This window comes from Hippopotamus amphibius, chromosome 11 (genome assembly GCF_030028045.1).
Source record: "Hippopotamus amphibius kiboko isolate mHipAmp2 chromosome 11, mHipAmp2.hap2, whole genome shotgun sequence".
Taxonomy (NCBI): domain Eukaryota; kingdom Metazoa; phylum Chordata; class Mammalia; order Artiodactyla; family Hippopotamidae; genus Hippopotamus; species Hippopotamus amphibius.
Window position 1 is genome coordinate 31,892,146 of NC_080196.1, and position 26,233 is coordinate 31,918,378.

Here is a 26,233-nt window from a genome sequence, read left to right on the forward strand (position 1 = left end):
CCCTGCCTATGCCTCCCTCTGGCACAAATTTTAAAATATAGGTGGAGAAAAAGGAGGGGGGGCTGTTCTTTCTTTATAGGCAATGAAATATGAAATACAATTAAAAGCTACTTTCTAGAAAGAAAGTGAAAGAAGTAAAGTACCTGAGCATTTCCAGGCACAGGTCATCATCTATTTTGGAGAAAGTGATTTTTTTAAACTGTTCTTTGTGATCCATAGGTAGGGTGACCACACATCTCAGTTTGCCCCATCCTCTTCGCATAATTATCAGCACTTCCTATCAGGCTTAACAATGTCCCAGTTTGGATATTAAATTCTATATTCATCTACCTGTAGAAAAAGCCATTTCCCCTCCTATGGAAGAATAATTTATACCAAGAATGGTATTTGATTCAAATCACTGGACTTCATCATAGAAAGTTTCACCAGATCTGGGTAAATTACCGTGTGGAAATCTGAGCCCATGTGAGATAGAATAGAGATGGATATACAAATAGAACGTAAACACGTTCTATTAAGGAAACAGTAAAAGAGAACAGAAAGTCATCTGAACAGGAGAGTTTTGCTGACTTTCTTTTTTCCTCAACCACCATTCTAAATTGTTTTTTGTTTTCTGGTTTTTGGTTTTTTTTCTTTTTTCTTTTTTTTAATGGAACAAAGCCGTGTTTCCTCCTTGCCCCTCCCCCAGGCAGAGCCTTTCAATCTCAACATATTTCACTTGTGTTCGTTTGTGTTCCATTCTCACAGAAGGGCCTGATAGTACTGATCATATCAGCTGAAGAACTTCATGAAACTCACATGATTTCACATGGGCTGATTTCAGGGGAAGTCAGCCCAGGTATCTGTGGGAGGCTGCCGCTCACCACCTCTTTAGCTTTCAACCACTTCTGTCCCCATCCAGCTCACAAAATGACGTTCCCACCCGCTGCTCTAGTCAGTTCATCTGGGAAGCAAGGCTTCCTCAAGACTAAATAAACTGTAGCTGATGCACAGGCAAAGGGATGATTTAATGCAGTCCAGAGAGTTTTCAACGCAATTTCGGCTCCCAGGCTTGAGCTTTGAAAAAGGGTGACTGCCGTTTAAATTATTTATGAGCATGTGGGTTGGCTTCTTTCAAACACAAACAGGATTTCACGTTTCAAGTGTTCCCCAAAGCAGCATTTTGTGGGAAAGACTGTGTCTAGCTCATAAGACCCGAGAGAGGGACAGTTCGATTGTGACTCGAGTTTAAACACATTCTACCTTTGGCTGAGGTAGATGGACAGGTCTCTTGGATGCCTCTTTTTTTTTTTTTAAGAAAAATGATGCACCCCAACTTTTTTTGTTTGTTTTTTAAGATTTATTTATTATTTTATTTATTTATTTATTTTTGGCTGCATTGGGTCTTCATTGATGCACACGGGCTTTCTCTAGTTGCAGCCAGTAAGGGCTACTCTTCATTGTGATGCACAGACTTCTCATTGCAGTGGCTTCTCTTGTTGCAGAGCCCAGGCTCTAGGCATGCGGGCTTCAGTAGTTTCCACACATGGGCTCAGCAGTTGCGGCTCTCCGGCTCTAGAGTGCAGGCTCAGTAGTTGTGACGCACGGGCCTAGTTGCTCTGTGGCATGTGGGATCTTCCCGGCCCAGGGCTCGAACCCGTGTCCCGTGCATTGGCAGGCAGATTCTTAACCATTGCACCACCAGGGAAGCCCCTCACGGATGCCTCTTTTGATGGAGGAACATTTAAATTCTGGGTCCACAGAGTCCCTAGCTATGGCCACACCTCATATGCTTGTGGACACAGTGGCCACTCCAGGTGGCTTGTCTCTCCTCAAAGATTGCATTGTGGCAAAATATGTCCTGCCACGGGCACTGCTGATCATTCATCCATAACTGAAGGCAGATGTTTCCAGCTCTGTCTGACTGTTTAGGGAATCGTCTATGGAATATTAAGGTATTTGGTAGAATTCTATGCATCAAACCTTGACCCCCAATTTTTTTTCACTTGAAAACTTTTTATTCCGGAAAAGAAACCAGCTCACTGAGATGGTAATGAACTCATAGTGAATGTTCCTCCACTGTTGTTACATTTTAGGAAACTAAATGTATATTTTAGGAAACCCTAATCTGATGTTACCATTTTACGTGTGTCAGTTGCATGGATAGAGCATGAGAAAGGAACCAGGCTCTAAGAGTGAATGTGGGGAAGAGCCTGTGTCTCCCTAGCTGTGTAGCAAAGCGAAGGTCTTCGTTCTGTGGTCATTCCATAAGGCTGTGTGATCCCTGGTCTCTGACAACCAAAGAGCTTTTCTTTCTCCAGAATTACAAAGTAGGTGATGCTTGCACCAAGCTAACAAAAAAGCACTCACGACTTTTAGTGACCAGCTGTTAAAAGAACAACAGTGATTATGTGTGCCATGTGATGGCTTAGAGGAGGTGTGTGTTTGGGAGAAGATGGTGTAGCCAAGCCCAGTCTTGGCAAACTCACCAGCTGCTTTGCATTTGTGATCACATTCTTACCATGCACTCCAAAGGGATAGAGATGGTCTAGACATAATGGACCACATACTCCAAGATACGAAAGCCACAATGCCCTTGATGTTTGGTAGCCCAAATGATACCTACTGTAACACCTTAGGGTGCTGATTGTCAAAACATAATCTGGGGATTCCCTGGCAGTCCAGTGGTTAGGACTCCGTGCTTTCACTGCCTAGGGTCCAGGTTCGATCCCTGTTCGGGGAACCAAGATCCCGCAAGCCAAGCGTTACCGCCTTTAAAAAAACAAAGTGATCTGAGGAAGGTAGAAATTAAAAAATAATAATAATCTTTACCACTTCTGGTTTCTCTTATAGTCACTGCAAGGTTTTCTCAGTCAATTCAGATCACCTCTAAACTGTTGTTGAATTAAAAACCCTACACACTGTCAGAGTGTTGAAATGTGGTTGTTGGGAGTGAGGGCAGCCTTGTTTAAATTTAGCCACGTGACATCCACTGCTGTACCCACAGGCTATTGATCCCCAGTCATCTGCATCCATCTGTCCTGACATGAAGTACCTAGATTTCCATCTGATCCCTTGTTAAAGTCTATGAGGTTACTCTCTGTTCGTCTTGTCCCAGCCACAGAGGAGGTCTGTGGGTCTCCTGCCCTCCCTGCCTACATGTGCTCTCTTCTTGGAAAAACCCCAAAAGTATTGGAAGCTCTTTTATGACTCTAGAGAATGGGAAACCCACTGGGACTGTCTTTGGCCCTCTCTTTCCGGACATGCCACTCTGTTGCTTCTGTACAAAATAGGGTGTGGTGGGATTCTAAGGCCTTGCTGCTTTCCTAGACACCTCTCCCCCCAGGAAGTGAGGCACAGATGCTGTCTCTTCCAGATCTGTAAACACACTTGGGGATCCCAGAATTCTACCTGCCTCCTGGAGCTTTTGACCCAGATTGGAGCAGGATGTCAGGTCCCTGCTCGGAGACCCACACCAGCTTATAGTGCACTGATCTGCCCTCTAACTCATTCTTTCTAATCTGGAGAATTTTTATCTCCTTCGAGGAAACAACTGACTCTGCAAATATTCTTCTAAATATCTCATATTAGCATCTGGACCTCAGCTGTTGAACTCAAAAGCTGAGACTCTGACCTCTTTGTTTCTGCTTCCACAGTTGAGGGAGTAGATGACCCACATTTAGCTACCCGAGTAGAGTAATGAGATTCAAAAAAAGAAGGCATCAATCAATCTATCCCTCAATAAATACAACCAACATTCCAAACGCCTTGTTTGTGTCATCGAAGGTCTGCAGGTTGAACAGCTTCTTGTCTGAACTAAATTCTGTGTTAATCTTGGAGTCACAAACAGGAAGGCAGCTAAAATGCTGCTAGGAAGTAAGTGATCAAATAATCACGGCCCACGTATTGCTTGCTGCAGGATGCACAGGAAGCCTCCGCACTGTGTCCCATTCAGCCCAAACTCTCGTCACCAGCTTTGTCATCATTTTGTGCCTCCGGAGCTGACGACAGGCCAACTCTGCCCAAAGAACCAAAAGCAGTGGTTAGGCTTGGTCACAAAGGAAACACACAGCTCATGATTTTTTCCTTTTGCCACTTTCTTTCTGCTCTCTAAAGAGGAGGTAATCATGATTAGCACAGCAGCCACAGTACCATGTAGCGCCAATGCTCATGGCCTTGACAGACCCAGCCATTCAGTGGTAATACCATCTCTGCACTATATAAGGAGAAAACACCTTCATGTTTATGAGATAGTTATGATCCCATTTGCCGAGACCAGCTCGGCGACTCGAGGTGAGTGACGGGTGCCGCAAGCTTGAAGAAGACACAGACATAGACTGAAGAGAAAAGTGGGACCGGGGGGCTCAAGACCTCTCGGATCAAGAGCCCCACTGATTCATCCCAGGCTGCTTTTATTGAGTTCGTGGGCTAACATTCTCAGGTTACATTCATAAACAGTCAAAGGCCTCACATGATTGAGGCAATTATCTTTGTTTATTTCCTGGGTCCGAGTTGAGCAGGTGTGGATTTGAGCTGGGGGTGGAGAGCAAAACAGCCCTGGGGGCAGGAGACCTCTCTCAGATATTAGGGGTCTGTGCCCCACCCGTGTTGGCCCCTCTGCGACTGTGCCTGTCTTAGGTTGTTCCTCCCTTGAGGAATCTTACCCGTCTCTGGCTAACCAGTCATCCTCCAGGGCCAAACACGGTGATATAAGGAGGGTTCTATGCACCACCCCTGTTGGCCCCTCTGCGGCTGTGCCTGTCTTAGGTTGTTCCTCCTCTGAGGAATCTTACCCGTCTTTGGCTAACCAGCCATCCCTCAGGACCAAACAGGGTGATATTATTCTCCACGCCCCGCACCCTCAGCTCCTCCACTGCTCAAGAATCCCATCGCTTGGCCCACATCAAAAAGGTTCCCGAATGTCTTCCCACACCCATTTACATCCGTTGCCGTATAAAATCTATGCGTACATACGTATATGCACATACACACACATCCTGTTGGTCCTATTTCTCTGAAGAATCCTGACAAACATAGTAGTGAGTTATTCCAAAACTTATCTCATCGTGTGTAAGAGTCAGGAATCCAGGCGAGGCTTAGCTGAGTCCTCCAGCTCAGGGACTCTCAGCCCTGCAGTCACAGTGTTGTCTGGGGCTACAGTCTCCTCTGAAGCTTTGACCGGGGAAGGAAGCTCTTCTAAGCCCACTTAGTAGTTGTTGCCCAGATCCTGTTCCTCACAGGCTGCTGGACTGAGAGCCTCAGTCCTCTCTGGAGTCTGGAGGGCACCCTCATCTTGCCACGTGGGGCTCCCCAGAGAGCAGCTCCCAACACAGCAGCTTGCTTCATCAGAGCAAGCCAGTGAGAAGAGCCAGAGAGAGACAGAATACAATGGAAGGCACAGCTTTTGGTGAAGTAATCGCAGAAGTGATGTCCCATCACTTTTGCCATTTCTATTCCTGAAGCAGAGGCCCGCATCCAGCCCGGACTCAGCGGAGCAGACCACACAGGGCATGAACCCCAGGATGTGAGGATCACGGGAGCCACCAGAGAAGGGAGCCACACACAGCTGATCAGAAACACATCACGGGTGAGACGAAGCTCAGTCTGAATCCAGAGCCCACCCTTGGAGAGCCTGGGGGAATTCCTCAATGGGAATGGGTAACCCAAGGATCGCTTGGTGCCCAGAGCAGAGGGAATCCTCCAGATCATGGTGAGGCCCACTGCCCTTCCGCCAAGTCCCGGCCAGCATCCTCCTAGCCCTCAGAGTCAGCGTCCCTCTCCTCCAAAGCACCCTTGTAAACCCTGCTAAAACCTGCCCTGCCGACCTTACCTCCATCTTGTATTTTCTGGGCACACGTTCCTTCTTGATAGGGAGGGGGTGTAATCAATGCATTTGGACTCACCCACTTGGCACAAAATATGGCCACATTCCTTCAAATTCAAGACTCTGGACCCTTGTGCTTCCCACTGTGAGAATACTTACTTTCTTCTTACTTCCTCCTCCTCCTCCCATGTATCCAAGACTCAATTGTCCATGGGACCCGTTCTTGTGAGTCTCACCTCAAGCAAAGGGAAGGGTGGAAAAGGCAGCGGGGGCTGGAATTCTGCTCTTGGCAGCACCATTGTTGAAAGTAAGAGGGTTTTGGTTTTTTTTTTTTTTTCATGGACAGGACACACGCTACACTCACTGGTGTGCCGTGGCTCCTCAGGGGACAGGAGAGAATAAGGCCCGTTTGCTCACTGTAGTCAGGTACCACCACACACCTGGGAGCACAATGAGACAGCTTTCCCAGTTTTCTGCGGCTCTCCCTTGGACCCCACGCTCACATCAGCCATTTCCCCCAGGATGTGCCCAGAGCCGCTGGGCACTGAGTCAGTCCATGCCCTGTGCTAAGATACTCTCCGTGGACACCAACCTTACCCCCATTAACCAGTCAGAAAACACCTTCATTCCAGCAGAGTTGTAGAATTAAATGACCAAGGAGAAAATATCCAGCACAGCATTTGACATTGCATTGGAACTACATTATAAATGCCTTAGAATTAAAAAATGAATGAATACAACAAAAAGATACTTTTTTTGAAAGTTGATGGCCTTCCCTAGTGGCACAGTGGTTAAGACTCCACCTGCCAATGCAGGGGACACAGGTTCGAGCCCTGGTCCAGGAAGATCCCACTTGCCTCGGAGCAGCTAAGCCCATGTGCCACCACTGTTGAGCCTGTGTGCTTCAACTACTGAAGCCCTGTGCCTAAAGCCCGTGCTCTGCAATGAGAAGTCATGGCAATGAGAAGCTTGTGCACCACAACACAGAGTAGCCCCTGCTCGCCACACTAGAGAAAGCCCCAGAGCAGCAATGAGGACCCAATGCAGCCAATAAATAAATAAATTTATATTTAAGAAAAAAAAATCCATCTGCCAATGCAGGGGACACAGGTTCGAGCCCTGGTCTAGGAAGATCCCACTTGCCGTGGGGCAACTAAGCCCGTGGGCCACAACTACTGAGCCTGCACTCTAGAGCCCGAGAGCCACAACTACTGAACCCATGTGCCACAACTACTGAAGCCTGCGTGTCTAGAGTCCATGCTTCACAACAAAGAGTAGCCCCTGCTCTCCACAACTACAGAAAGCCCATATGCAGCAGAACGCAGGCAATAATTGTAAATAAATAAATAAATGAATAAATAAATAAAATTTTATTTTAAAAGTTGATGATTCATGTTATTTCTTTAAAGACAGCGGGGGAGGTGTCCCTTGGTTTATCTGGTTTACCCAATGTCTCGTAGACCATCGGATTGAACCACAAGAAAGCACCAATATTTGATGGGTTTTAACCTTGACAAAATGCAATTCCACGTGCTTCAACCTAATATAATCTCAACAAGAAGTCCCTGGTGCACTTTTGGCTCAAAATAGCAGACTGAGAAAGTGTTTAACTCCTCTGTCTGCCAAAATGTCTCTGAAATGGCAGGAACGAAATATAATGAGGAGCAGCAGTCCGTGGCACTGGAAATAGCAGAACGTGTCAGGAGCAGATCAGAAATCCTTCCAGAAGGCAGCAGGCAGATGGCATCCCATGGGCAGGGAAGGCAGATGCAGTGTTGGCTGTGGTGCTTTTGGACCCCCAGGGAGCGCCCAGCTCTCTGAGCATCGTACTGGCTGACCAGGTGGAGCAGTGCAGTCTCCAGAGGGCAGCTACCTGGCTTGGGATGGGGGCCCCTCACTGTACTCTCAGCCTCAGCATTTGCTCCCAGGTGAAACCTGGGAGAAAGTAATCATTCAGTAAAGTGTAGAATCAGCTTTATGTGGCTTCTTGAGGGTCGTTGGGGCTGCAGGAAAAGCAGAGCTGAGCCTGAGGGACCTTGAGTGAGGTCACCCCAATGGTTTGTCCTGGGGGCCTGCACTCACCTGACTCCTCCCAGCTTCTGTGTCCTAAAGCCGGTTAAGACATCCCACCCAGGAGCTCTCAGAGTCCTCTGGGTCCACCCAGGATGCCTGAGACATGCTTCCCAGTCGCTGGAGTCACGGCAGCTGAAGAAGCTCAGCTGAGTCCTCCTGTGAGAATAGCCTGCAGCCAAGGAGAATGAGGGTCCCCTCGCCAAGGCCAGGCACCTTCGCTAGGGATGGCTCTCATCCAATGACTGCTCCGAGAGACGCAAGGTCCTGAGTTGGGGACACCTCTGAAGGGCCACCTTTCCCCCATTGCTGCCATGGAATCTCTTGAAGCCTTTTTTGGGACTATCAGCCTATGTTGGCAAAATACACACATATTTGACAATGCGGTGACTCAGAATGTTTACCTCCTACCATCTTTGTGGGGCAAGGAGGTCTACTCAAAGATGCTTTCCTAAGTAACAGAGAACAAGTACTCCACGAAAGAGGGAGACATACACAGTAGAATAGCCCGAGACGGAAGTGAAAAGAAATTCTGTTATGACCGTTGTATACCGCAGGCCTAAAATTTAATCGGTTGAAAGTGGTTGAGCAATTCAGAGGGTTCTGTGATGAATGACTTCAAGAAGACATTTTATACAATAACACAAAATTACATAATTAGGAACCTGGAAGTATAATGTTGTGGTGTTACTAATGAAATAAAGGCTTATGTCTCTTCTCTTCAATACAAATAGAAAGGCATTTAGAAATTCTAGGAAGGAAAATAATGAGACAGAGATGATTCTGTAATGAAACAAGCAAACATCTGCCACTGATGAAGTGAAAGAAATAGTGCATTTGAGAACAACAAATCCAAACCCCCACCGGTCAAGAAATTGAACAGTAAGGGAATTAAGACTGTCATGAATAGTTCTAGTCAATTTATTATATGCTTATTGTACATACTGGTTGCTATTTCTTCCCTATGCTGCTATATTTTTCCCTACCAAGGCTTGCTTTTGTTACTTTTGGTGATATTTTACAAATTTGCCTTTTTCTATTATTGTCTTTTCCTTAAGTAGGCCTGGGCTCTTTTTTATATTAAATAATAGAGGTTTAAAACTTTTATTTAGATATCAGCATTATCTTCTGATTTTCATAAGACAGATGACTTAGATTTTATACCTGGAAACATAAACTTACTTTTCTTAGGACTTTTTATTTAAAACTTTAAAAGAATCTTTTAGGAGACTAATATTTCTTATTTTGGAAAAAACCTTTTTCTGAACGTCAGCCATTTTTAAGTTCTCTTTAAATCTTTTATTCTGATAAATTTAAGTAAAATGGATAAATGTAGTGCTTTCATGTAATAAAAAGTTAGCAGTGACTACCTTTGATGGATGGAGTCGTTTTGTCCCTTACAGTTGTGTATCTTTTTCCAACTGGTCTACCATGACTGTGGTATTTTCTGAAGAGAGTAACAGTAATCCTTTCCAGTTGCAACACGGTTCAGAGATAGAACTTGGCAAACAGATGTGAACTAGAGGCCTCTTACTCCCATCACATGCTCATAACCGTTAACAAATCACTTTAACTTCTTTTGGCCTTGGTTTTCTGAAATGGAAAATTGGGATGAAATTTATATTTGAGGCTTTCTAAAGAATAATTATCATTGCAGACCTGTTTTTCCTAGGGAATATCCCATTTCCAACATTACACCTCTGAATATTTCTGGGTTATTCAAAGCCGGCATCGTCCACAAGGTCGAAATGTATCAGAGGAGATTCTTGATTCTAAATGCTGTAATTCTCTTGTTCACGGGACCCTCCTACACAAGACCCCATCTACCTGATGGGTCTCCTCTTTGTAGTGAGAAGAGAACCCAGTGGAAACAAAGAACAAGATGATAACCAACGTAAAAGCCACACAGTGATTATAAGAACAAAGCCATGAACAGGAGTAACTGCTAAGTATAATTCTATAAATGTATTAATTAATGCAAAGAATTGAAAACCCCTAAAACCCAAGGATGGTGCTGGTAATTCCCAGTAGCGCAATTACGTACATCAGGTTACGCACTAAGTCAGGAAGCTTTTAAGTCTCCAATGGTCCAACCCATGTCTTCTAATCTGGTACTTATCAAACTTAAAAGGGATACCGATCATCTGGGGATCTGGTTGTAATGCAGATTATGAATCAGTAGGTCTATGGGCTTAGGGCCCGAGATCACGCTCACTTGATGATAAGCCCCCAAGGCTGCTGCTGCTGCTGGTCTGTGGTCCACGGGTTAGACTATCAGAATGACATACAGCACTTACAATAGTGTCCGCACTTAAAAAGTCCTGCTAAGTGATAGCAATTATTATTATCGCCAGGAGGTATGAGAACACCCACTCTTCTTGTGCTCATGTGCAGTAGTATTAAGAGCTGTGCAGCAACCAGGTTTTTGGCTAAATACAGTCATCTCTCAGTATCCACGGGGATTTGGTTCCGTGACCCCCATGAATATCAAATTCCATGGATGCTCAAGTCCCTTGTGTAAAATGCACAGTGTTTGCATATAACCTATACACATCTCCCTGCATACTTTAAATCATCTCTGGATTACTTATGATACCTAATACAATGTAAATGCTATGTAACTAGTTGTAAATATAGTGTAAATGTTATATAAATAGTTGCCGGAGCACAGCAAATTCAAGTTTTGCTTTGGGGAACTTTCTGGAATGTGTGTTTTTTTTTTTTAATGATTATTTCTGATCTGTAGTTGGTTGAATCCATACATGCAGAAGCGTGCCTACTGAGGGCTGACTGTATTAACTAGAATCCTTTTACAAACTCATCTATGGATGAGTAACCCTTAAAAATTTATTCTGGAACTCTCTCCTAGATTACAGATAAGTAGCCTATAGTGAAAAGAAAGACTGTGGAATATGCGTGATTTATTGCTAAAAACTGCAGAAAAGGCTTACACGCTTGGACAGGATCCGTCCGTCAGAGGACTGTCATGTCCTTCTAGTGGGCTGAGGACCACACTTTTGGAGTCAGGGATTCAGGAGACCAGCCAGTTGGTGACCAAATATCCAGGGTGCCCAGGACAGTCCTCAGGTCATAGCATAACCTGTAGCACTCCCCCCTTCAAAGTGTCCTGGCTTCAACAACACATTGTATAGCGATCCTAATTATAGTGGACAATGATGCCACGTTACTGGCTTCATCCAACTTGCCTATTTCTCCCCAAACTTTCTACCACATAGAGAGAAGGGCATTCTCAGTCAACTCATCCTTCTTGACTGAGAACAGCTTTGGCCCTAAATCAGGCTTATGTTTAGCAATTCTGAACTTCTGTATGTAGCACACGTACACAAATGTGTCTGTTGTGGAAGAGACATGGCAGTTTCATCCTTCATCACCATGATACAATTTACAGACGCTTCTAGTCTGAACTGCCCATGTGAAGTGCCCATCCTTTTGAAGGGTGAAGCTTCTTCTCAGGTTCCAACCATTTTTCCTAGGATTACACAGGAATTCTTCATACTGCTGCTGGCCTCTGAGATACAAGGAGCAAAACTGACTAAAGACAAAAGATGGATCCATCTCCTTGGGTGAGATGCAAGAAAGGGATGAAGCCGTAGCAACCCAGCTTCTGTCTGTTGTAGGTGGGGCAGCCTGGAGGTTAAGACTGTGGCTCCAGGTACAAGGATGAAATCTGCATCCTGTCACTGACTGGCTGGCCACATTAGACAAGTGGTTGAATCCTTTTCAGCCCATTTCTTCATCTGTCTCATAAGTTTATTGTGAGATTGAAATGTGTTATCATATGGAAGGGGCTTAGGGAGGGCTTGGCACATCAAAAGCATTCAAACCTTACCCATCCTTAGCCATACTTGCAGTACTTATCTGTGCTGTCTCATCAATGTCCAAGGGAAGCTTTAGCCACTGTGCAAAACTGCTATCCAAAACTAAGCTCAGTGTTAGCTGCAGTGTTGACTGCCGCGTTTCAATTCCGAAAGGCTTTCTTTTAGGTGTCTTGTGTCCTGAATTTGTGATGGGTTGAAACAATCATTTTAGTTTGAAATCTCATGGAATTTAAACATGAGAGATTTCATTTTATATAAGGTTTTTATTATAACATGTGTTCTTCTTATGTCTTTATCTAAGGAGTGGAGAGAACAGAACCTAAATAAGATAGAGAAGGTGTGATTGAGGGGAGGAAAAGGAAGAGAGAGGAAGACTATTAGGAGCATAACAAACTGTGTGTTTTCTTTTTAGATTTAAAGATCGGGTCATGAAAAGTTGCTTATATCTGCATCTCAAAAGAATGCAAATGCCATCTCAATTTCAGGGGGAAAATTAGTTAAAGATACCACGCTGCCTTTGAAAAACTTGCTTTGATCGCATGCCAAATGGCAAATGAATGGATGTAATTTGAAATTGCCCATCTTCAGAAGGATGTGATATGGAACATAGTTGGGATTTAGCCCTTTCATTTAACATTAACATACTAAAAATGTCCTCATCAATTATTGACAACCCAATATTAAAACAGGGGCTTCCTTTCAATCTGGAGAAGAGAGAGCACTGCTTGTTTCTAGAAGCACGTTTCTTCCCTCTTTCAACTACAACACTCTGTGGTGTTCCTGAGAGTGAGATCATTTCCTAAACTGGTGTCAGAGTTGGTGAGCAGTTTGTCCTGTCTGGCTCAGAAGGCCCATGACCTGTAGTTTAAAATTCAAACGAAATGTATTCATTGGAGCAGATTGCTAGGAAAATAAATATCATAAGAAGCATGTAAGAGCTGACTCTTAAAATCATAAAATCTCAAAGCTCATTTGTTTTATGTTTTCCACAAGTAGTTAATAACAGTTGTGAATGTACAGCAAGGCCACGCCCATATAACTGGCTTAGGACCATCATGTTTGTCCTCTTCTTCCTCAGTCCCCCCAAATCCCTTTGCTTAGAAGTGGCATCAGATCAATAGGAATACATAAATCCTTTGATAATGCCACTCTTGCCTGGAACTAAAAGCTTCTTCTAAAGTGTCCCCCCACTTCATTTCCACCCATCAAAATTCTAGCCATCTTTCATTTACCATTTCCTCCCTGAAGTCTTTCTTGACCACTTCCTCTTCTCTGTGAACACACTCTTTGATGATCCATTATTCTGAAAAGAGATTCATAGTGTTTTAAATAAGCAAAGAAAGCGGAGATTAAACCTAGAGGGAAGAAGAGTATGTCAGGGGAAGGGGTCAAGGAAGATGTCAAGAAAGAAATGTGTAGAATTTGATTTGGGCTTTCCTATTACTTCATAATGTGGAGGATCTTAATCCATGGGTTCGGTACACATCTGTTGGTTTTGTTGAAAGTAGCTTTGACGAGAAGAAAAAAATTCACCAAAAGGTAGCAGGGGGAGGAGGGGAGGATGATACTATCCATGTTGCTTTGTTTCATTACCAAGTGAGCCCATCCCATAGTGCAGCCATCTGCGTGGTATACAGTTGGCACTCAATAATGAATCCGTGAGCAAAGGACACAGGACAAAAACATGAACTGTTCTTGCCCTTGAAGTTCTTGTAGTCTAGTTCACGAGGGAGCAGTTACCCTCCCTAACTATATAACTGTGTTATGGGAGCACCATGGAAGGCTGTGTAAAACCTCAGTAGGATTCAGGAAGGATTTCTCAGACGAGACCCAAGCTGGGATTTGAGAGACAGTTAGAAGTCATCGGATGGGGATGGAACATATAGCGTGATAACTGTAGGCACCAACACTGTATTGTGTATTTGAAAGTAGCTAAGAGAGTAGATCTTAAAAGTTCTCATCACAAGAAGAAAAAAATATGTAACTATGTGAGGTGATGGATGGTAACTAAACCATCATTTCCAATATGTGTTTATCAAATCACTATGTTGTATACCTTGAACATGTGCAATATGTCAATTATGTCTCTATAAAACTGGAAAAATAATAAAGGGGAGAAAAAGAAGTTATCTGAAGGAAAAGGGTGTCACAGGCAGAAGAGAGAGCAGGTGAGAGACGGCTTGGGTATACAGAATAGCCTGCCTTTGGGAACCTATAAGTGGAAATCTGGCTGGAGTATAGAGGACAGATGAGGCAAAGGGTAGAATGTGAGATTTGCAGGTGAATGATGGCCGTTGTATAAAGGGTCTTTCATGCTAAGCCACGCCATGTTCTTAGAAGATATGTGAAGCCACCAATTTTTATGGAAGAGCTATATCATCCGAATTTTCTCCTTTAGAACGACCTGTCTTGCAGTACACTTTCAAGGTTGATTCGAGGGTGGCCAGACTGAAGCCAGGGGGACCTAGGGCAGCCACCACAATGCTGTGGCAAACCAAGGAGCTGGTGAGGATGAAGAGCAGATGCTGGAAGTTTGCGTGAACACAGGCTGACTGCTGTGATGTGGGATGAGAGAGGGAAAAGACCAGGATGACATCCAGCTTCCTAGCTTGAGCAACTGAGTTGATGGGGTCCATTTGTTGAGAGAGAGGAGAAGCAGACTTAGAGGTCTCCCTGCAGAGATTGTGGCTTTAGAGCCATGAAGTTTAAGGCACCTATAGAACATCCCAAAAGAAATGTCCAGGCAACAGTTGAACAAGGGGACTAGAGTTCTGGAGATGGGTTTATCTGAAAGATAGTTGAGGTGCGTTTGGACAGGTGAAAGGAGACAGGTGGGACGGGCTTAATGAATCTCCTATTCATCTGAGCTTCAGATATTTCCAGTAGTGGCTGGTGTCTTTGCAGTTTACTCACTGTCTCTCTGAGCCTCAGCCCCTGCTGATGGTGCAGGATTTCCAAAGGGAAAGATTGAAGGCAATTACCCAGTTGATTTCCTCCTTAGAATTATTTAATTTGCCATGCTGGTTTTTTTAAAGGAAACTTTTAAAGCTTAGCAGCCAAGAAAGAAATCTTGATGGTTAATTGGGGCTTTACATTTTAAGTAGATAATAGCATCAGTAAAATCACGTTAGTATAATTAGACTTAATTCTATATGAGCTGTCACTCTGGGCTTTCCTGTAATTGCTCTTAATCTTTTAAGGATTAGATACAGGTACACGTACAGATATAAGCATAGAGAGATGTGAGCGTAGATATATTTGTATACTCGGATTTAGGTATAGGGAGACTTGTACAGCTAGAGCCAGTGGGCTAAATATAGACATATAAACAAAACATTATCTTCAGATGTGGGAATCATAATAATAACAGCTTGAGTAAACTTATCGTGCTTGCTAACTTAATTATATTAATTCACTTAATGCTCAGAGCAGCCCTGTGAGGTAGATTCTGTTACTATCCCATTTTGCAGATAAGAAAACTGAGGTGCTGGGTAAATAAACTGCTTAAGGTTGCACAAATGCTGGGTCCAGGTTTTGAACTAGGCAGTGTGGGTCTAGAGTCTGTGCTAGTAACATGGCTTTTTATATTGCCTCTCTTTATCAATCTCTAATTGATAATCAATTTTTAAATGAATTTAGAATGCCATTCGTGTCCCCTCACATGATTGGGTAAGCTGTAAAGGGGGCCGTGCAATTCATCAGTGATGCACGCGCAGTTAGAGTCTGTGTCTACTCAGGGCTGAGGATAGCCACAGGTGTTCTTGCAGATTAACGATCAGAGGAGTTGCTGGCCCAGAGAAGAATGTGGCAGTCACTGACTCTCAGCAAAGGTCCTGAACCAAGGCAGGTTCATTGATACTGTAAACTGAAATGTAGCAGCTATGAAAGGCCTGTCGGATGCTTCCTTTGTATTTATAACCATGCAGAGATGTCCAACGTTATGGCATGTGACAGACATCTGTGCTCATAACCACTCTCTCAGAGGTCTGGGTTGTCTGGCCTAACCCCTTCCCATCCCCAGCACAGGTGAGGGTGCTCCTCCCCGCTACTCCTTAGGTATTCAGAGACCCCTTGGGGAGCTTACAAGCATCCTGGGGCAGGAAGGAAGCATGTGGGCATCCACAAAGGGTATCTTGCTTGGCACAGGCAGGCTCCACAGCCCCTTGGTCTCACTGGTAGGGGCAGTGAGACCCACCAGAACAAGCCCTGCATTCAGGTGCTGGGAGGGTCTCACTCACCCAAAGTGTGGGCAGTTGCTGTGCAAGGGTCCTAGGCATGCAGACTGTGCCACCTGTAGGCTCCCCTCTTGGTCCTCCATCTGGCACTTACCACCCCTTATTGAGCAGCTGCAGGACAGGGTCCAAGCAACCCCCTTCCTTGTTCCTCCTTCTCAGGCCTCCATCTTGGGTATTTACCAAGTGGGTTCAAGTGAGGTGGGGACTCAGTCATCTATAATATGAGACACGGACTGAAACTTTGCAGATTCCAGTTTCTTGGCTTCATCCTGGTGATTCAGACATTTAGGAAAATGAACGTCATCAGCTGAGAGTTACATAAGCGTTGTATTTTAGCTGTTCTGAAAACCAGGACTCCTGACTACTTGGTGATGGCCCAGGTGACTTGTCATTCTCTCGGTCTTACTTCCTGGGAAGGGAGTGAAGTTGCAGCTTAAGGGCCCCTCACTTGCATCGGTCTCTACCAAGGCCCTGGTGGGGCCCTGCCACATGTTCCTGTGGTCATATATAGTTTGTAAATTTTGCAGAAGTTATTCCTCACGAATTTTGTTGTTGTTGTTCTCATTCTAAAACAAATTCCAAGTTCGTGCCTAATTTTGTATTATTTTGCTTCGAGAGGGCTTCCCTAGTTGAAAAGGCTTCAGGCTCCATAATACTTAGATTCACCCCTATTTCAAGGTCATTCCAGTTTCTAGCCCTTGTACAGCTTCTTAGTTTTGGAGGAGTTTGGGGAGTTCTGTGTTTTTTTATTATTTTTTTTGGGGGGGGTACACCAGGTTCAATCATCTGTTTTTATACACATATCCCCGTATTCCCTCCCTTCCTTGACTCCCCCCCACCTCGAGTCCCCCCCACCCTCCCCGCCCCAGTCCTCTAAGGCATCTTCCATCCTCGAGTTGGACTCCCTTTGTTATACAACAACTTCCCACTGACTATTTTACAGTTGGTAGTATATATATGTCTGTGCTACTCTCTCGCTTCGTCTCAGTTTCCCCTTCACCCCCCGCCCCCTCCCATACCTCGAGTTCTCCAGTCCATTCTCTGTATCTGCGTCCTTGTTCTTGTCACTGAGTTCATCAGTACCATTTTTAGATTCCGTATATGTGAGTTAGCATACAATATTTGTCCTTCTCTTTTTGACTTACTTCGCTCTGTATGACAGATTGTAGTTCTATCCACCTCATTACATATAGCTCCATCTCATCCCTTTTTATAGCTGAGTAATATTCCATTGTATATATATGCCACATCTTCTTTATCCATTCATTTGTTGATGGGCATTTTGGTTGCTTCCATGTCCTGGCTATTGTAAATAGTGCTGCAATAAACATGATGGTACATGTTTCTTTTGGGATTATGGTTTTCTTTGGGGAGTTCTGTTTTCCCAAGTCTAGATGCACGGATGGCAGCAAAGTAGAAGCAGGGACACAGAGACTTTCTTAACTAAAGAAAAGTAAAAACGGACGCTCGCATGGCAAGGTTATCCAGCCTCCGTGAACTTTAGGATCTCCACTGGGAATGAAAGAACAGAACCACACCCAGACCACAGAAAGCATTCTGCCGAGAGAGGCATGTGATGAATGCATGAGGCTTTAGGAAGAAGCAGATCCTTTTGGAGTCTGGATCTTCGTCTCTCACAAGGACTCCACTGAAAAGGGATAAAGGCTTTTGTGCCTTTACCATTGAATTATCTTTTTTTGAGCCGTTATGTGACATGAGGTCTGTCCACTTCTTTTATCAGCAAGGCAGGGTTGAGAGTCTCCTTTCACAATGATTCTTTTATTTAGGTAGTATCAGGACCACAAACGGGAACAAAGCATGATTTAACATACGTCTGCCCGGCTTAAGAAATCCTGACAGGTTAAAAACCAAATGAAAAAAATCCCTACACACAGGCCTGGTTATGCCTCTCACGTAAGGAGTCTGCATTATGGAAGGTTTACAATAACAGTCCTTTTGACAGGAGGCCCTCCTGAGCCGCCTATAAAATCCAATATGATCCTTAAACATGGGATTTGAACAGGGTTCACCTGGAGTATCCAGTGAGAGGTGATAAACCTAAATGAATTGTTTCATCCTTTGGCAGTTTCTGGGAGGTATTATCTGACAGATGAGAGCCTTGTGATTTTGAGGGAAGCTGAATTTCTTATTAAGATAATTTATACCCAAAGGGATCGTAAGTGAGAAAATTGAAAAAATATATAAAGGCCTAAAGCATCGTTTGGAACACAGTAAGTGTACCATTAGATTTCTCTGGCAGCCACGTTTTCAAGGACAGGACTGTTCTTCTGGATGGACAAGGAAAACTGGTTTTCTCATTTTGGTTTTTCAGACTTTTCACTTGTTAGCATATCATCCATGATATATTTGTAGTATAAACAACTTGAGCTTACTAGTTCTGGTTTGGCTAACTAGTTAGTCGGGTGACTTTGCAGAGGTCATTTACTTCTTTGGCTTTCATGTGTTACTCAAGGATACTGGTAATTCCAACTCTCCCTCAAAGGGCCTTAGTGAGGATTTAATGAGATAATATATTAGACGATATTGTTTATCCACAGCCTGTCTGGTTTAGAATTAAACTGAAGGTAATATTTCAACATTCTAATAGTCTATAAAATACCTTAGGGTTTTGTATCACCAATCAGGTAGAATCCATTGAGTACTTCCTAAGTCCTGAGGATGCTGTTAAAGGCTATTGACTTAAAAAATTATCATTGCTTTCATTTTGATTGGAAACTATAATAAATCACCTGCTACTTGGTCTGTGTTCTGTAACCTCTAAGGACAGCATTCTCTACATCACTGGAGCTTCTCTATGAGGACCCTGGACAGATCCGTCTGCCTGGTTTTAAGGCCAGGCTCATCTTTATCCTCTTGGCCCTGAGAATTGCATAACTGATGACGATTACCGTATCATGTAGGCTTTGAGAAAAATTAGAGGCAAAATGTTTTCCCACCCATGGCAAACGGTCAAGACTCTATGAGAAGCTTTTCACCTTTTCTGAAGAGTCCTCCTTCTTGGCTTCAATTTATCTTTCTACTCTTGTGTTCCTCTTTTTCTCTACCCAACTTTCATTTTAGTTTATTTTGTTCTGTATGTCTTTATAAGCCTTTTTTTAATGTGGGACACAAAAAATAAATAAAGGAATAATTATAACAGAGATGAAGTAAGAAAGTTCAAGGAAAATTGCAGTGAACTTCTCCAGGGAAAGCAATAAATGCTTCCATTGGTAGCAATTCACCTATACCTGCCTCCACACTGTCCAGAATACTCAAGGAAAGCAAATATATGTAAAGGTAAAAAATTTAAAATCCCAAAGTGTTCATATTTGAAACCATAGGATTATTTGATTTCAAATATGGCCTGAGTTAGGGCTGGATCTACATTCTCTGGTAAGCAGCCACTTTCACAATTTTCAGGCATACTACCTGGAATGTCTTTATATGTACCTTGTAGTTCTTGCTATATGAAGGATAAAGCTGATAAAAGTTGATGAGGGTAAAAATATCAGATTACTGTTTGGACCTCAAGCACCCCAGACCTGCACGCTCTTGTTATCTCTTGCTGTTTATCTTGTCTACCCTGGTTATCTTGTCTACCCTGCTAAGGGTGACAGTTTCTCAGGATACCCTCCATTGACCCAGCATCCTCCCCTGTGTTCATGTCTTCATCCAGACCCACTCTTCAGCTCTGGTCTTTCTTCTCCTACTAACCCCTGTCCTAGCCTCTCTCACTTTCTTCTCTAGAGCCCCTTGTTAATTTTTCTGCGAGTACAATTTGTGTTCTAAAATAATTCCTCCACATCCTCCCCATAACAAATCCTAGATTACTCGTGACAACACTTATCCCCTGGGCATCACTCAAGTGGAGGCAGACCATTCTTTGACCTCCATCATGTTGCACTCTTAAGATTCTCCCTAGACCCCTTGTCTTCACCCCATGCCAACTAAATCCTTACTTTTTCTGAGATCCTATCATGCAGTTCTCAAAGGGTGGTCTACAGACTCTGGGGAGTTCCCAAGACCATCTCCCGCGAGGTCAAAACTATTTCCATAATAATACCAAGACATTATTTGCTTTTTCAACTGTGTTGACATTTACACCCATGGTGCGAAAGCAAGAGTGGTTAAAACTGCTGGTACTTTGGTATGAATCAATGCAGTGACACCAAACTGTCCTACGAGTATTTGTATTTTTGTTTTCTTCACAGCCATACACTGACAGTTAAAAGAAATAAAAAAGGAAAAAGAGTGTAATAAAGCAAAATACCAGTTTAACTCAGAATGTCCTTGATGAAGCAATAAAAGTAATTCATTTTATTGACTCTTTATTCTTGAGCAATGCCTTTTTAATAATCTCAATAATGAAATGGGAAGTACACAGAAAGCAATACTGTGGCATACCAAGATACAACATGTGACTTGAGAAAATGTTCTAAGATGTTCTAAGCTGCACTAGATACTTATTTTTCTCCTGGAACACAGAAAGAACAACTAACAGACAAACCATAGTTATGCAGATGTAGATATTAGGCAGACACTTTATCAAAAATGAATGAGTGCATTACTTGAAGGAAAATAACCATCAGTGTCTGTTGCCAATGGTAATGAACATACTGTCGAGCAAAAATTAGAATTTTGGAAAACTTGTACCCACCAACAGGGATCTGACAGCTTTCCAGTATCGAAAGACTTTTTGATAAGATAGGTGGAAATATTATTGAATGTGATTTTTTTTGATAATTGTATAATGAATTGTGTCAACATTTGGAAATGCTGCATAACTGAAGGAACCAATATTCTCCAGATGACTGCTGTACACTATGATAGAATCCTGCATGAGCAAAAAATCCACTAAAGGTGCAAAATAGATAAATGGACTTTAATATAATCAAATAAAAATGTTACTTGATTATGGCTTTAGATTCAAAATTGCAGTAGACTTTAAGAAACTGCCACTTGTTTGAGTTTTGATGAAGTATCAAGGAAGAATATTCACAATTTTTGAAAGGCTATTAAACTACTCCTCCCTTTTCCAATCACATATTTGGATGAGGCCAGCTTCTCTTAAGACCCTTCAGGCAAAGCAGCATCAGGTAACAGAAGCAGGTATGAGATTCTAGGTCTCCTCTATGAAGTCAAAAATGAAAGATGTGCAAAATTGTAAAATCATGCCAGTCTTCTCACTAAATGTTTTCTTGTTGGGGAAAACAATTATTTTTCATAAAAAGATAATTTTGACATACAGGGTTTATGATTGTTACTTGGAGATGAACTTATAAATAAATATTTTTCAATTTCTCAGTTTTAATTTCTAGTAGAATAAATATAAATAGATAAAATCCACATTAACAAAATTCTTTAGGATGGCCCTAGAAATGATCATACTAAGTGAAATAAGTCAGGCAGAGAAAGACAAACATCATATGATATCACTTATATGTGGAATCAAAAATATAACACAAGTGAACTTATCTCCAAAACAGAAACAGACTCACAGATTTGTGGTTACCAAGGGGGAGGGTGGGTGGGAGTGGGATGGAGTGGGAGGTTGGGGTTAGCAGACGCAAACTAATACCTATAGAATGGATAAACAACAAGGTCCTACTGTATAGTACAAGGAACTATATTCAGTATCCTGTAATAAACCATAATGGAGAAGAATATGAAAAAGAACGTATGTATATTTATAACTGAATCAGTTTGCTGTACAGAAGAAATTAACACAATATTGTAAATCAAGCATATTTCAATAAAATAAATTTTTAAAAAAGTTCTTTAGGATCCTCCATCATTTTTGTGTGTAGCAAGGTCCAGAGACCAGAGTTTGAGATCTCTGCTGTACAGCTTTATTCAAACCAGTAGCTAAAAAGAGATTGACTATTGAGAAATTAACTAGTTGGGTTTGTGGGGTACCAGGCTGGAGAAAACTGGCAGCCAAAGGTCAGGAAAATATTACCATGTGCCTGGTGGGAACCTGGGGATCAAAACCATAGAAGATTTGCTGTAAAGGCAGGGAGGACCCCTGGGGCTGGCTCTGATCAAGTCACTGCTTTGCCTAAGAGTACACCTGGCACGTTCACTGTGCTGGAGCTGCCTCTCACCAGTTTGCTCTGGTATCCCGCTGCCTCAGCAAATGAAATGTTTGTCATGTCGCTAATGGAAAAAAAATAGAGATAGCCAGCAAATTCCCAATGCTTGGCCAGCTGTCACCCCCGCCCCTACAAGTTCTCAAAAGACCTGTGCAGAGAGGACAAGCCAAGTAAAAATTAGTTGTTTATTTTTATTATCATTATAGAGATGGGTCCCAGATGGGCCAGTGAAAACCCTGGTCTCTGAGCCCTGGGCTGCATCCCAGTTCTGGTGAAAGACCTCTTTTTCTTTTGGTCTAAATCCAAAACAAGGGATATCAAAGAGGCTTCTGTCACTGGCCATCTCCAGCTTGGTGCTTGTAACTGCCTGGAGCCCTCTTTTTTTTTTTTTTTTTTTTTTTTTGGAGCCCTCTTTTGAGGAGTACAGTAGTGGAGAAAACAACTGCAGTCATCACTGACATCTGACATTCATGTCACCCCTGCCCTGAGCCGAAAGCCTGGCCTCCTGGATTCCTTTCTACTAATACAGGCTCTTGAGGCCAAACAGCTGAGATGTGAAGCATAAAGAAGACATAAAAGAAAAAGCTATTGGGCATATACCCTGAGAAAACCATAATTGGGAAGTATACATGTACTCCAGTGTTCAATGCAGCACAATTTACAATAGTCAGGACATGGAAACCTAAATGTCCAATGACATGAATGGATAAAGAAGATGTGGTACATATATACAATAGAACATTACTCAGCCATTAAAAGGAATGAAATTGGGTCCTTTGTAGAGACGTGGATGGACCTAGAGTCAGTCATACAGAGTGAAATAATCCAGAAAGAGAAAAACAAATATCATATATTAATGCATATATATGGAATCTAGAAAAATGTTACAGATGAACCTATTTGCAGGGCAGGAATAGAGACACAGACATAGAGAATGGACGTGGAGCGGGGAGGGAAGGGTGGGATGAATTGGGAGATTAGGACTGACGTATATACACTACCATGCGTAAAATAGCTAGCTAGTGGGAACCTGCTATAAAGCACAGGAAGCTCAGCTCAGTGCTCTGTGATGACTTAGATGGGTGGGGTGGGAGGTCCAAGAGGAAGGGGATATATGTATACATATAGCTGATTCACTTCATTGTACAGCAGAAACTAACACATTGTAAACCAACAATACTCTAATTAAAAAAAAATTCAAGGAATTAGACTCCAAGGAACAGAACACCTCCCCTTCCAAGGCTGGTCTTAATGCCTACACTGAGGTCATGGGGAGGGGATGGGAAGGAAACTCCCACACTGGAAATGGAAAAACATAGAGCCACAAGGAAACCCACGGATTTTGTCTTGAAAGATATGATATTCTACATAGACATAAGAGCTTTTAATTTCCTACTTCCTCCCATTTCTGAAAATTCTCAAATTAATCAAACCACATTCCTGTCCTGAGGAACCAGGAAGCATTGTATTCACCAAGATTCTTGTTCAGGAAAACACAGTAGTGTTGGGAAGGAATTCCCTAGAAAGCCCCTGGTGGCTTCTAAGGACTGGGGACCGGTGGCTGAAGCCCTAGGCCTGGGAGTCGGCTGATCCCAAAGGTTGAGAGTTGAGAATAAAAACTACTCAAGGAACAAAAAAGGAAAGATTCCTGTTTTGTTCGTAATAGGGAAAGAGGAGTAAGAACAGAGCTTGAAAAGGGAAGAAAGAACCCCTCATATTTCTCCACAAATATCATGAAACTGAAAAAAAAAAACTGTTTTGAAAGGGTTATTATGGGGCAATATGAAATCGTGTGGGTGAAACTTTTGAAAATTGTAAAGCACCATAGAAGGTAAATAATCTTTCACTCAATTAAAAAAATGTGAAAAAAATACATAAAGAAAAAAAAAGTTTCCCTATTCATGACATTCAAATTCTTTAAAAAAAAATTGCCACAGCCACCAATGTTTCAATAAACATTCTTATATGTATAAAAAAAGAAAAGAATACATACATACATACATATGGAAAAAAGAGGGAGAGCAAGTGTGTGTGCACACATTAGTCAAAAACTGAGATAGGAAGACCCTGCCGGACACCTGAGTTCCTCTTCCCATGCAGCCTGGGAGGGCAGTGGTTCTCTAACCCGACATCTCCTTGTTGATTCTCTTAGATGTGGTCACACAGGAGCCTTGGGGCAGCTTATTGCTCTCCATCTCTTGCTCTTATTAATGCAATGATCTATTCCTCTCAATCTAGCAGGGTAATTATTGATGTAATTGAAAGCATCTCTGTATTCTGGTCCTGGCTCTGCCAACAACAGCCCATGTGACCATGGGTCCTTGTCTCTTCAGACCTCAGGGCACTGATTTGTAAAATGATGGAGGGGAAGCGGGAAAGGCTAAGTTAATGATCCCTTAGGTCCCATATAAATCCAAATGCAGTGAATCTTGCAGTATTAATCTTTCATGCATCTTCATTCCCACTTGCACTTACTCTTATGACAAAATACCTTTTACTGTAGAAGTAAAAGAATCAGCATTTTCTTTTAATAGAAGTTATTTCCTTAGTGGCAATTTCTCCATTAAAAACACAGAGTAACTTGACATGCACTGGTTTTGTTACTCATAATAGGATCTTTTATTTAAGCTAAGAGGAACTAGATATGTGGTATTTAATATATATGTGAGGTTGTTTTAATTCTCTAGTTTTCCTTTTATGTCTTTCCCCATTCTTGCAGGTGTTCTCTTGTGTCTGTGTCTGCCTCTCACCTTAGATTGTTAGATCATTGAGATTCAAAACAATATGACCCTCATCTCTGTATCCTCCTAACACCTAAAGACCATCCTTTGTACACAGTGAGCATTGAATAGATATTTGGTCAGCCGAATTGAAATCTGTATCGAATCAAAATTTTTAAATTATTGCTTTGTATTGTGATAGGCTTGGTTGTGCTGCAGACATAAAATAATCCACAAAGCTCAGTGGTTGAATGCAATAGAGTTCTTTTCCTTTGCCAAGGCAAATTCGGCTATAAGACGGGGTGGGAGTCGGGAAAAAGATATTTCTGCTCCACAGAGCCACTCAGGGGCCCAGGCTGCAGATAATCCTACTTCTGACTATGCTACCATCTGGAGCACATGGCATCTTCAGGGAAAGATACTGAAAATTTTCTCGAGGGCTTTTTGTCTGCTTTCTGTATCCATTTCATTGACCAGAACTAATCACATAGCACTGCCTGACTAGAAGGGTTTGGGTCATGTGGGCTCCCATATATGTAGGCAAGAACAGTGTCCCCAAGCTTGGTAATCATCAGCAATGTCCACCATATGCTTTACTCAGTAGATTTACTATTTTGGAGATTATAGACTCCTTTGAGAATCTTATGACCATTATGTTCCCTCTCCCAGACACAAACACATATATGTTGAAACACTCTACCCTTGGCATACTTGTCAGGTTTTTCATGCATTTCAAACCCCATTCACTGGTCCCCCCCTACCAATCCCTGGGCACAGGTTATGAGTCCTTTGACAGAATCCACAGGCACGTTTAACACCTGGTAACAGATCAACAGGTGAAAAAAAAAATACATTACAGTGTTCTGTTTTAATTTTATGTTAGGAAGAGCCTATTTATTTACTTAGTTATTTGTTTTTGTCAGACCTGGCATCGTACAAGATATATGACCAATGGATTTTCCTCTGTATTTTTTTTTAATCAGGAAAAATTTGAAGGTCTGTTCCGGACTTATGATGACTGTGTGACGTTCCAGCTATTTAAGAGTTTCAGACGTGTCCGAATAAACTTCAGCAATCCCAAATCTGCAGCTCGAGCCAGGATAGAGCTTCATGAAACCCAGTTCAGAGGGAAAAAATTAAAACTCTACTTTGCACAGGTAAGATCGTTCTTTACAAAGTTAATCCTTTTACCCTGCATTATTTCTTTTTACCTTTTCAAAACGTAAATGGAGCCCTTTCTACTTTCAGATTGGTGTGTAGTCTATAATTAGTTCACTGAGAAATAAACGTATATCATGATTCCCAGGCAGGGACAGCATAGTGGTTTAGAAAGCAGGTTCTGAGGGCTGACAGTCTTGGTTCTAATCTAAGCAGGTTACATGACCTCACTGGGCCTCAGTTTCCCCATCTGTAAAATGGGGATGATGACATACTCCCTACACTGTCATTAAGAGGATTAAATGAATTATTGAGT

General features: G+C 42.6%; 1 protein-coding gene across 2 annotated transcripts in view; it reads left to right on the top strand.

The window, feature by feature from the left end:
* Nucleotides 1-26,233, top strand: part of RCAN2 (regulator of calcineurin 2) — a 260,187-nt gene that overhangs the window by 211,678 nt on the left and 22,276 nt on the right. For both annotated transcript variants that reach the window (XM_057699325.1, XM_057699326.1), the window contains one exon: nucleotides 25,743-25,916. In XM_057699325.1, coding sequence (XP_057555308.1) covers nucleotides 25,743-25,916 — 174 coding nt within the window. The remainder of the gene's footprint in view (nucleotides 1-25,742; nucleotides 25,917-26,233) is intronic.